We start from the raw sequence: 12,834 nt of genomic DNA, 5'->3' as shown, positions 1-12,834 counted from the left end.
CGAATAGACAATAGTGTTCGATAGTCCGAATTGATGATAAAGTTTGATAGTCCGATGGACAAAAGGACTATATTGTCGATTTGGACTATCGAACCTCATTGTCGATTCGGAATAATAAACCTTCGGACTATTGAACCTTTGGACTAATTAACCTTATTCTAAATTCAGACTTCCAAACCTTCAGACTAATGAACCTTCGGACTATTGCTTCAAATGTTCTGATTAACGAACCTTATTTCAATTTCGGACTAACAAACCCCCTCTTATGGGCATTTTGTGCATTCGGGCTATCGAACTTTCGGACTAAAGAATCTTCGGACTATCGAGCCTTCGGACTATCGAATCTTTGGACTATCGAGCTCCCCGATTGTACTAGGGGCTTCGTTAAAGGGAAGATACAAAATTGCAAACATCAAAAAACGAAACGATCAAATTATCATGTAATACCTTACTAGATTGTTAAGGAATGACAGTCTAAAGCATCCTGTAAAGTTGTGGCTCGTGGTGTGCATTTTCAAGAAAAGTTGTATTTTTCCAATGCTGGTCGGCCGACCAGCATTGAAGAAAACTGGCTTTTTTCAAAAACTGCTCATCATTTTTCATTAGTTATTCCGCATTTTCTTTGCAATTGATTACACAACTGTGAAGAGGTACAAGTCTTACCATTCCCCAAAGTCTATAAATTGCTCTGTTTCATCTTAAGTGGGGTCAGCGAACCAGACTACAAGAATATGATTGGTTTTCTTGGTTTTTCCAGCATCTACGAACCCAAAACGTGAAACAAGTCAGTGTAACAATATTTGCTTTAACATACTAATCCTCCAAATCCATTAATTTCCAAAAATTTCAGCAAAAGCAAAGGTTGTACATTCCCTTTAATTGTAAAGATGTTCAATCAACCTTTCCATGCCATCTGGAACGTTCAGCTTGTGAAGCATGCTGAAGAGTTTGTTATGCAACACTTTGCTGGGACTTCGTCGCCACATCGCACAACATGTCCCAGTAGTCGCAGTCTGCTTATTTGGACATGGTTGGGCGATAGTACAGTCTGAGATCGATAGCCTTATTGCGTTTACTAATAAATAACCATTTTCACTCGTACCCCCAATCAAAATCTTCAGATTTCGCCCCCAAATCAGTATTCAAACTGCCTCAAGCCCAGTTCATACTCGGTGCGAAAGTGAAAGCGAATGCGAATTTGTAATGTCATGGCAAGTATTCGCGATGCAAATTCATACAAGTTGAACATATTTCAATTCTGGCAAATTTTGCAGCTAATGTTTCCTGACGTCAAGTTCATTTCGCATTCGCTTTCGCATGAAGTATGAACCGGGCTTTACGAGCCCCTGTAGGCTTCGGTGGGAATTGAAAATACAAATGGTGGTGGTGGTTAGGTTCACATACATGTACCTTAGGGGAGAAAAGAGAAATTTCATGTTCAATTGGGAAACCGATCCTCGTTTTTCTGGCATGTGTGGAGGCCACCATCTTGAATTCAAGATGGCAGCCTCCAGCACAACGAAGATGGGTTTCCAAATTGAAGGTGAAATTTCTCTTTTCTTTCCAAAGGTATGTGAACCTAACCACCACCATTTGTATTTTTAATTCCCACTGAAGCATACGGCAGTTTGAAGACTGTTTTGGGGGTACGAGTGAAAATGGTAAAAAAAAATTATTGGTAAATGCGATACGGCTATTGATCTCAAACTCTACTATCCCCTGACCATGTCCAAATGTTAGAAAAGCAATTCGTAGAATCCTAGTTACTCAGACTACCTACCTTGGTGCTTGGCGTTTCCTTCACTTTCTTCCTTTCAGTTTCACTTCCGTCTTCTTTTCCACTGACCTTTTCGTTCTTTACTTCCTTTGTCATTTTTCTAAAAACAACTTCTAAATCAGTGGTTCTCACTTCTCTGCTGTTTTGCACCCTGCTGCACTGGCCGCACATATGCCAATGTCAAACCCAACTGTTCCTTGCTCATAGATCTAGAGGGGAGATACAACGAATGTCAGACAATACTAAAGTGAAAATGCATAGTTTGGGTAAAAAAAATATATATTTAGGGCATATGAAATAAATTGTCTAATGCTTGCATGAACGGTATCGAACTGCATGCGCACCGTGAAGCGGGTACGTGAAGCGCAGCAAAAACGATGTCACCATGCACGGCACGGCCACGTCAACCGGCACAAGGGCGCACAGGCCCGGCAGCAAAAACGATGTGCACGGACAATCACGCTGCGCTATATCAGCTCTGTTATGCAGCATTAAAGGCAGATATCCAAAGTACATGTACCTCTTACTCTACAGGGCATCCTGAACAAAATGGTGCATGTAAACCCCTCCATTTTTGCTAATTTACAACCAAATTTTCTGCGGATATTTACACCATCTTCAAGGTAATAGATTAATAGATAGAGAATACCATTTGTTTCACTGAGATTGCTTTAAAAATGTTTGAATAATGGCAAAGCCAAGAAACTCGTTTTGTGCCACTTTCTGTAAGCAGTTAAAATCAGTCTTAGTCTAAAACCAAATCACTTTACTGTTAGTGATTTTAACACGTTTAAGCAGAGTGTGCAATATTCATTTATATTCAATTGAACTCTTTCATTGAAGTTTCAAAGAAGTGAGCCCGTCTGTACAATTAAATTGTTTCAACATAAGAACAAAACCCTATACTGTCGTGTGAATGGAATGTTTGTCATTCACCCATAGGGATAATCTTATCAAAAGAGCCATACTGGCATTGTCTGATCTTTGAAGCACTCGCTTCCTAAAAGTGGCACAGAATGGTTTTCTTGGCTTTGCGGTTATTCAAACATATCTCTGGCTTTACAATTTAAGCAATCTTAATTAAACAAAGGGTATTCTCAAGCTAAATCTTTAACCTTGAAGATCGTGTAAACATTTGAAGTAATTTCCGGTTGTAAATTGGCAAAAATGGCAGGGTTTACATGCCCCATTATTTCCAGGGCACCCTGTATAAGGTTGAACCCCAGTGTTCAATAGTTTGTATGGAAATGGGATAGCAATCATAGCACCATCATTTTCTAAACTAAATCAGCTAAACCTGATCATCTCATCCAGCAACCCCCTGCCCTAGCTATCAACCCAATGATCAAAGCCGAGCATGGCAAAAAATACCCGGCCCAAAAACATGCGAGTCGACTTGTCTGCTCAACAGGCGACTTTTCTCCACCATAGAGCAAGGAACAGACGACTTGTCTTGTGCCTACGGTGCTATAGGATCTTTGATTTAACCATGTGTTTAATAGCTCCATGATTTAATACACATATACAATTTAATGCACATATACATCAACACTGGAGTGTCCATAGGGTATGGTACAGTACGTACGTACGCTGACCTGTTTCCCAGACCTGACAACTATTCCCGACGCTCACGTCAGATTCATCAGAAATAGTCAGAATCTTTTGGTCTGGGAACCAGACTACATGTAGGTGCCACTTACAGCAAGTAGGTAACGCGCATGACACTATAAAGGTAAATTAACACTTGAATTATAGGAAATCTGGTGTAAAATGCGAGCAGAATTTTCATTGATGAAGGAAAAAAAACATAAGGCCAAAAAAAAAAAGTCTCCAGTTTCTGGTATGGAGCTTGCCCAAAAAGTGGTGCGGCGACACGGCTTTTTTTTTTTTACCTGTTTTTTGTTTTTGTTTCAAATGTCGGCTGATGACTGCAAATGGTGCCCGAGTAAACTTAGTGCAAATATATGGGAGTCCAGAGAGGCCACATAAAGCTTATTCTCAATCATAACCCCATCTAAAAATACGTTAAAATTGTGCAGCAGCAGGATTCCAGTCAAACGAGTGAGTTTGGCGGTTTGAGACATCATCTTTCATTGAAAAAAACAAACTTTTTCATTTTGCCGACGAGCATGGCTACGGCAACGCGCGCGCATACCAGAAACCGGAGACTTTTTTGGGGGGCCTAAAAAGACGAATACACAGAGAAATGAATTAAAAACAAGAAAAGTAGTGTTAAAAAACACAAATGCCCTGCAACCATGCCTATTTCCATCACATAACACCACTCTGTTAACATCAACTTTAATACCTGGGTCGCATGGAACATTCATTGACGTCGTTATTGTTTTCTTTAGGCTATATATGTAATGTATTGATGCCAATGATCCCATAATGATTTTTTGGTTTTTTGCTTCTCTGTTGGGAAGTCATTGTATGTGATTGAAGCAAACTGACTGGATATTTTCAGTCTTAAGCAGGACATTTCTCAAAGGCAAACATGGAAATAAGAATTTTTAAATAATCAAAAGAAACTAGAGGTTGTAGGAACAACCACACGGTGTTGGGCCATGGACTACCGCAAACTTTTCAAAACACATCAACTCAAAATGCATGTTTTAATCCATGTTTTATTTAGTCAACATGCCGCTAGAGGGCGCTGTCACATTTTATGACGTCACCTGTAATATTTTTGTAAAGTATAGCCTAGGCAGAAATTCACATCATTGAAAGCAAGTGCACATCTTTTGCCAATTTCAAATTACAAGGCACTTCCGGTTTCGACCGGAAGGAAGGGTCACATGATTTTGCACTTAATACCAAAAATGAAGACCCTGCAATATTGTATCGATTGTAATAAAAAACAAAATCAAATCTGTAGCAGTTTATTTTATATTGATTTTTAAAGATTAAATATGGAAATCTTTATTTGCTTGTAATACGACACTTGATGACGTCATTGTGACGTCATGGCCAGAAACCTCCAGAGCTATATTAACTGTACTACATATAGCCACATCTTGATTTTATAATAATTTAGGAGGCTAATCATCCTTACTCGCAGCTGGTATGCTGAATTGCAAAGGACGCGGCTACAACGTGGTCGGGCCGCTGGCACGTAAAGGCGCCTATGGCTGCCGGCCACATTGACCCATATATGACCACGGAGCACAGCCTGAGATCGAAAGTGTTTGATTTTTCCAGAGGGAGGAAAATCGGAGGGCCCGGAGAAAAACCCACGTGGCACAGAAGAGAACCAACGCACAACTCTACTCACATGCGATCCACGGCCAGGATTCGAACCGTGGTCACCTTGGTGAGAGGCGAGCGCTTTACGCACAAGCCACCCATGCCACCCATTTTATCTGTCACGGTTGATGTTTTACCAATTGTTTAAGGTTTAAAGGTCTTTTCTTTATAACTTCCGGTATGATGACGTAATCAATTTTTTTTCGCGCACAGGTCTTTTCTGCATTAAGTTCATCATGTATATTAAGTTTGAAGCGATTACCACAAATTTGGCCACATACATGTACATCAAGTGATAATGTGTTTTTGACGTTTTTTAACCTGCCGCTAGAGGGCGCTCTAACATTTTATGACGTCACCTGTTATATGCTTTTGAAGAACAGCCTAGGCAGACACTAACATCGTTGAAAGCGAGTTCGTATCTTCTGCCAATTTCAATTTATAAGGCACTTCCGGTTTCAACCGGAAGGAGGGGTCACGTGATTTTGCACTTAATACCAAAAATGAAGACCCTGCAATATTGTATCGATTGCCATAAAGAACAAAATCAAATCTGTAGCAGTTGATTTTACATTGATTTTCAAACATTAAATCTAGAAATCTTTGATTGCTTTTAATACGACACTTGATGACGTCATTATGCCGTCATTACCAGAAACCTCCAGAGCTATATTTACTGTGCTGTATACAACCAAATCTTGATTATATCTATCACGGTATATTTTCTAGCAATTTCTTAAGATTTAAAGGTCTTTTTATTGTAACTTCCGGTCTGACCGTAATCCAATTTTTTTTCGCGCACAGGTGTTGTCTGCATTATGGTCATCATGTACATTGATTTTTAGGCGATTACCGCAATCTTCGCCACAGACATCAGGTGAAAATGTGTTTTTGACGTTTTTTAACCTGCCACTAGAGGGCCCTCTAACATTTTATGACGTCAACTGTAATATGCTTCTGAAGTACAGCCTAGGCAGACACTCACATCGTTGAAAGCGAGTTCGTATCTTCTGCCAAAAAAGAAGGATTTGCTGAGAATATGCTGAGAAGAACAAAAACAGTAAATTCTTACAAAACAAATAGGTGTTGGGCTCAAGGCCCAACACCTAAATATGGTTTATATTTGAATAAGCGAGTTATCATTATGACATCATTTCTTTGGTTTTTAATAATGAGAACAGTTGGCCAGCGGGGCATAAAAAGCCATGAAGTTAAGCTTTTGTGGTTTTATTTTTTTTTTTAATAAATTGGTTGCTACCGTGTAAAAATGCTTTTTTTTTCGCTCGTACCCCCCGCCCTGCAAACAGGACGCTGGGATACTCTGATGAATTCACGCTCTGATTGGTTGGATTTTGCGTGACCAGTGCTTTGTGATTATAATTTATCATTGGCAACGTTATTACAATTTATAGAGCTGGAAGTTTAATCTAAGTTATATGATTTTTGTAACTCTTGTTTTGTGAGTTAAGCTAGGTTTATACTATGTTCCCAGCGGCCACGGCAATCCCGTTTCTGGCCACCGTGGACAAAACGGTATGGACGTGAGACAACACCGGGGGACGGGATGGGCAAACGTGACAGTCTGTGATTGCCGTGGATGCCAGGCCAGATTTTTAAACTGTCAAAAAAATTTGCCACGGCAGTCACGGTGCGGATGAGAAACCTAGTAGGCCGTAGTAAAACGGGGTGAATGCGAAAGTACGTGATAGGCCGTAACAAAACTTGGAGACGGTCCGTAGTGGGACGGGAAGCATGTGCATTCCCCGGCATCTCACGGTCCTTTCAAGTTTTGTCACGTTCTGCCACGTTTAGCAGGCGTTTTGTCACGGTTGCTGTGCGTTTTGTCCCGTTTTACTTAGTTTCTCACGGCAAGCTAGGATGTACGGTAGCCGTTTTGTCGCGTTCAATCACGGCGCGTCCAGATGTGTGATGGTTTACAGGCCAGGTGCGATGCGGCGCGTTGCGTTCTACTACGGTCTGATACGGCGAGCGCGGTCTGGGAGGGAGTAGAGAAGCATACAATGATTGCTATTGCTTGGGAGGCCTTCTTTTCATACCGTGGGCACAAACTTGCTCCGAAGCTGCCCGGCGTACACGTACACTTTCAATACAGGAACCTTAAGCCAAGTCTGATTCGATTAACCCTAACTCCCTAGGCCTTTTTGCTAGGATGTAGCCTCAATCCTGCAAAATCCTCCAATTGGCCTCATGGAAAAATAGCATATAGCCTCAATCCTGCAAATTCCTCCCCTATTTCTTGAATATGGTCCATGGAGGGGTGACCACTGCCTGAATCCTGCAAAATCCTCCGGCTACGACTGTCAATAGGCCGAGGCAGAGGCAGTGACATCCTGGAGCAGTGCGGAGGATGTCAAGTATAATCAAGGGCTAAATTTATGCACGGCTGAGCATAAACAACACAAGGTCCGGCCCAAGACCTTGACACAGTGCGTACTCCGAAATCAGCAACCCACTTTTGCCATGTAACCTCAATCCTGCAAATTCCTCCAATTTGCAAAAAGGATTTTGGAGGATTCAGGGCGGTTAGGGTTGAAACATTGTACATGCAAAGTCCGGGATGTGTTATTGATTAAAAAAATATATAATGCTGAAAAGCTCTATGTTCTGTTGCAAACAGACATAGGCCTAGGAATTTCTAGTGTTTTTCTAAGAATTTCTCATCACGGCCCATATTTTCAAATATTTTACTCAGGGTCGACAGTGTATGAAAAAAACATTGGCAGTAATTTGTTATTTAAGGACACAAATGGGAATATTGGTAGTTTCGTTGCAACGAAATTAGGAATTTTCTTAGGGATAAGTGCGCGCACAGGGCCGGCAAAAGCGATGTCACCGTGCATGGTACGGACAAGTTGAGCGGCAAGTGGGCGCACAGGCCCGGCAAAAACGATGCCACCGTGCACGGTACGGCCACATTGACCGGGGATAAGTGCACCCAGGCCCGGCAAAAACGAACGATGTGCACGGACAATCACACTGCCCTATATCGGCTCTGTTATATGCCAGTTTTTGCAACTAAAGGCAGATAGGCCTATCTAATGCCCAATGTACCTCTTAGTTTACAAGGTCAAGGTATTTGAAGAAAACCCCAGTTTTTAATTACATATGTCATGTGCTTAGTTTGAATGGGATAGCACCATCATTTTCCTAAACTAAAGCAGCTAAACCTATCATCTCGCCCAGCGGCAACCCCAGCCGTATATCCAGCCTGAACAATAAAAAAAATATCATGTATCGTAACTCCCAAACGGCAACCAGCCAAACGGCGATCAGCCGCCGTCAAAATCCCCGGTACTATCCCAAAAACATGCGAGTCGACTTGTCTCAACGGTCGACTTGTCTCAACAGTCGACTTGTCTTTCCATTTATCGCACATACGATCGAGTTGTCTCAACGGTCGAGTTGTCTCAACGGTCGACTTGTCCCGAGTCGAGTTAATTGTCTCAACGGTCGACTTGTCTAAACCCCGGCCCAGTCAAGCTATGTCAAGCTAGGGTTTTACTTGAACGAAGTGGCTATCGTTGCGGCATTCGTTGTTTAGCGCCCTCAACGATACTTTTTTGATACGTACGCAGGTATATATTATAATTATTTGTTTTCCCATGTTTTGGTGAGCAGTGCGACAGCTCAGTCGATAGTGGGTAGGATTTTGCACCGCGAGGTTGCGGGTTCGCATCTCAGTTTTGCACTCGAATTTTTTTCCTTTTCTAACCTGAGGATTTTTTAAAAGGGAAATAAAGTCCGAATTTCATAATGTTCAAATTCACTTTTTTCCTTCTAATTTATATTTTCTTCTCATGTTTTTATAAAAGTTGCAGTACTTTTGTTGCACTACAGTTGCAGTAATGATAGAAAATGGGAAATGCGTTACGGCTGCCGTAACTAACAATAGCCACTGTGTAGCTCTACTGAGTGGAGCGCTGAATTACGGGTACCCCTCCATACTAGCTAGTATGAGGGGTACCCGTAATTCAGCGCTCCACTCAGTAGAGCTAGCCACTGCGTAGCCCCATAAATGTGGCCTATTTACTGGACTGCCTCCGTAAACATAGGCCACACATCCACATGTACAAAAATCGTGTCGACTTTGCCAAATTTTGATTTTCACATTTAGGCTTACTTTGTAGGTTTTTTTTGCTTTAGAAGCATTCTCACCCTCTATATAGGCTAGTCAGAAAGTGCTGCCTTTTTCAGATGTATATTTTTCGTGAAATTTCCAGATTCATTTTTACACGTTTGCGTAGCTGGAGTTACCCAGCCCTGAGTTTTATCATTGGGTTGTCTATAAGGGCTGGAGCGAATTTTTCTCGTAACTTGTAGTATTTGCAAAAAATTTTGGAAAATGTTCAATTTTGTCCCCGTTACACACTAATTGCAACTGCAACTCACCCCAAACTTGCCTGGAATAACCATTACACAGGTCCTTGAAGTAAAAAACGATCCACAATGAAGATTCAGCCTACAATTGCAGTGAAAACAGGAGGAATAACCGCTAACTTGACAACCTTGCTGGATTGGCCAGGACCGCCATTGGTTTGTGCACAAAAAAATTGTGTACAATGAATGGCGGTCGATTAACAGGCACAGAGAGAGCGATCGCTGTCAACTACTCATTTTTGCCGGCTGCGCTGGCTGATGGCGCGTGACGTCACGCGGAAGCGTAACACCCGATGACTGTTTCATGCACTAATATGAGGTTTACCACTCGCATCACAGCTTTGGTACTGGAACCGCAACCAATAGTGCATGAAACAGTCATCGGGTCATACGCTTCCGCGTGACGTCATGCGCCAACAGCCAGCGCAGCCGGCAAAAACGAGTAGTTGACAGCGATCGCTCTCTCTGTGCCTGTTAATCGACCGCCATTCATTGTACACAATTTTTTTTGTGCACAAACCAATGGCGGTCCTGGCCAATCCAGCAAGGTTGTCAAGTTAGCGGTTATTCCTCCTGTTTTCACTGCAATTGTAGGCTGAATCTTCATCGTGGATCGTTTTTTACTTCAAGGACCTGTGTAATGGTTATTCCAGGCAAGTTTGGGGTGAGTTGCAGTTGCAATTAGTGTGTAACGGGGACAGAATTGAACATTTTCCAAAAATTTTTGCAAATACTACAAGTTACGAGAAAAATTCGCTCCAGCCCTTATAGACAACCCAATGATAAAACTCAGGGCTGGGTAACTCCAGCTAACGTTTGCGTATCAAAATTTCAACATGAAATTTCACAAAAATTAGACATCTGAAAAAGGCAGCACTTTCTGACTAGCCTATAAAGAGGGTGAGTATGCTTCTAAAGCAAAACAATCCTACAAACTAAGCCTAAATGTGAAAATCAAAATTTGGCAAAGTCGACACGATTTTTGTACATGTGGATGTGTGGCCTATGTTTACGGAGGCAGTCCAGTAAATAGGCCACATTTATGGGGCTAGCCACTGCGTTACTTGAAATTGAAGCGATCCGGAACTAGGAAAACGACTGTATTTCACAAGTATTATCTTGATGAGGATTGATACCTCTAGGGTGGGTTGAAATTTCTCAAATGTCAAACAAAAATGTGAAATTTACCAGAATTTCGTTCACCACGATCACACTTCACAGTACTTCAATAAGTTCGTGCAAGAGTCTGGCTCTCGGCCGCAGGGTGACCGTAAGGTAAGAGCCAAATTCTGCTAAATGCACATCAAAAATCTGTCACTTTGTCAGATTTATAAAAAATCTGCTAAATTAACATATTATGAGCACCACCCCCAAAACCTCACATGGACGATTAACCAAGGCGTATAGTGGCCGCGTGAGGTCGCTGTTCGCGCTGTATTTTTAATGCACTGTACTGCATGCATAGCGCATAGACTAGACATTATGACTGCATGCATTACCGCGCTACGGCCGGTGTGGCAGGTAATTCTGTCCCCCCTGGTAAATGTGTCCCCGGACAGATCGCGACCCGGTAAATCTGTCCGGGGGGACACATTTACCTAGGTAAATCTGTCCCCCTCCCTGGTAAATATGTCCCCCTGCCCAACGTTGAAAGTTTCCCCCTGGTAAATGTGTCCCCGTGCAAGTATCACCATGGAGCTCAATGGTACAGTCGTGTTCCCTAACGTGGCGCACTTCGAAGCTTACCCAAATTTCCTCGTGTAGTGTTGCCAAACCTCTTTGTGGACAAACCTCAAATTCATGCAGTGGAATACTGGTACTTTTACCTTATTAATGCTTGCTGTTTAACCTCTGTGAACAATTTCGGTTTCATAAAATTTAAGCCGAAATTAAAAAACGGTGGCGTCCGGAAATTGGGCACAATTTGGCGGAGTGTTCTCTAACGTGGCGCACTTAAATAAATCTCGGAAAATTCCAAATTAACATTTAAGAATTTCTGTAAACTCGATAAATTCTGATAAATCATTATTATCTCTACCTACATACCCAGCCAGATGTTTGTCACAAAATTATTTTCTTATTTTTCGGGGCATTTTCAAAGGGTTCACTTTGCACTTGAAAATAAAATCGGAAAAATCACGCCAAAATATTTATTTTTTTTAACTTTGTAGCGGGTAAATAAACTCGCGATTTATGAACGGGAGTGTTTATAACTTGATGAAATTTCACTTTCTGTGAAATTTCAGTTAAAACTTTTGCTCTAGCTAGGCGCTACAGGCGAAAAATCAAAGTGCGCCACGTTAGGGGCCGCGCCACGTTAGGGTACATCAACAATATCACCCATGCGATGATACGAGTCGTGTTCGTGAGCGAGCATCGCCTTAAGTACATGCTGCAAGATTTGTGGCAGTGTTTATCGCATGTGTACATAATGCTATCCCGCTACACTAAGGAAATTCATCCAATAGGAAATTCTACGGTGGCCGCTGTATTTTCACCGTACTCAGTCCGAATCGATCGAAACATTGTGTTCACATTTCACATCTAAGAAAGAGACCAAAAAGTTAATTGTTTTCATCTTCATGAAGGTCAGACTAAAAAGTAAAAAATGTATACCCTGTTTGTAGACTGAATTCATCAAAACAATATAGAGAACTGGCCTTCTGCGTTGCATGCAAAACTAGGGGGACAAAAAAACCTGGAGGGGACCAAGGGCGGATCCAGAACACAATTTTAGGGGGGGCCAAAAAAAATTTGGTCCCCCAAAAATGTGGGTCAAAAAAATTACGGCGTGGGGTTCGGGGCCCCCTTAAGGGCCCCGAAAAATTTTTGGATTCTAGATGCTCTGTGGTGCGATCTGAGGCAATTTCTGACCACTTTAACCAATGTTTTTTTGAGGAAAAGATGGTGGTGTACTCATTGCCTGCCTTTATTGCGATGTCACATAAAAAAAAAAAAATTGGTTTCGTTTTTTTTTTTTTTGGGGGGGGGGCCATGGCCCCCTTTGGCCCCCCCCCCTGGATCCGCCCTTGGAGGGGACAGAATTACCTGAAGGGGGACAGAATTAACGGGCCGGGGAGGACACTTTTACCTAGGTAATAATTCTGTCCCCCCGGACACTTTTAACGGGGGACAGAATTACCGTCCACACCGGTGTGGAAGGTAATCCTGTCCTCCGGTAAAAGTGTCCGGGGGGACACAATTACCTAGGTAAAAGTGTCCTCCCTGGCCCGTTGATTCTGTCCCCCTCCAGGTAATTCTGCCCCCTCCAGGTAATTCTGTCCCCCAGGTTTTTTCCCCCCTCTTTTGAAACCCGGAAGGTTATTGTTTTGATGAATTCACTCTACAAGGTATACATTTTGGACTTTTAGTCTGCCCTTCATGAATATACAAAATAATTAATTTAGTCTATT

General features: G+C 42.0%; 1 protein-coding gene across 4 annotated transcripts in view; it reads right to left on the bottom strand.

The window, feature by feature from the left end:
• Positions 1-10,766, bottom strand: part of LOC119723821 (regulator of nonsense transcripts 3A-like) — an 83,204-nt gene extending 72,438 nt beyond the window's left edge. For all 4 annotated transcript variants that reach the window (XM_038194698.1, XM_038194699.1, XM_038194700.1 and 1 more), the window contains exons 1-2: positions 10,610-10,766; positions 1,781-1,986 (exon numbers count right to left, since the gene is read on the bottom strand). In XM_038194698.1, coding sequence (XP_038050626.1) covers positions 1,781-1,948 — 168 coding nt within the window. In that variant the 5' untranslated portion in view covers positions 1,949-1,986; positions 10,610-10,766. The remainder of the gene's footprint in view (positions 1-1,780; positions 1,987-10,609) is intronic.
• Positions 10,767-12,834: the final 2,068 nt, after the last annotated feature.

Source organism: Patiria miniata, unplaced genomic scaffold (genome assembly GCF_015706575.1).
Source record: "Patiria miniata isolate m_02_andy unplaced genomic scaffold, ASM1570657v1 HiC_scaffold_17, whole genome shotgun sequence".
In the NCBI taxonomy this organism is placed as follows: domain Eukaryota; kingdom Metazoa; phylum Echinodermata; class Asteroidea; order Valvatida; family Asterinidae; genus Patiria; species Patiria miniata.
Note: the sequence above shows the minus strand (reverse complement) of the source record. Positions and strands in the feature narration are given on the sequence as shown.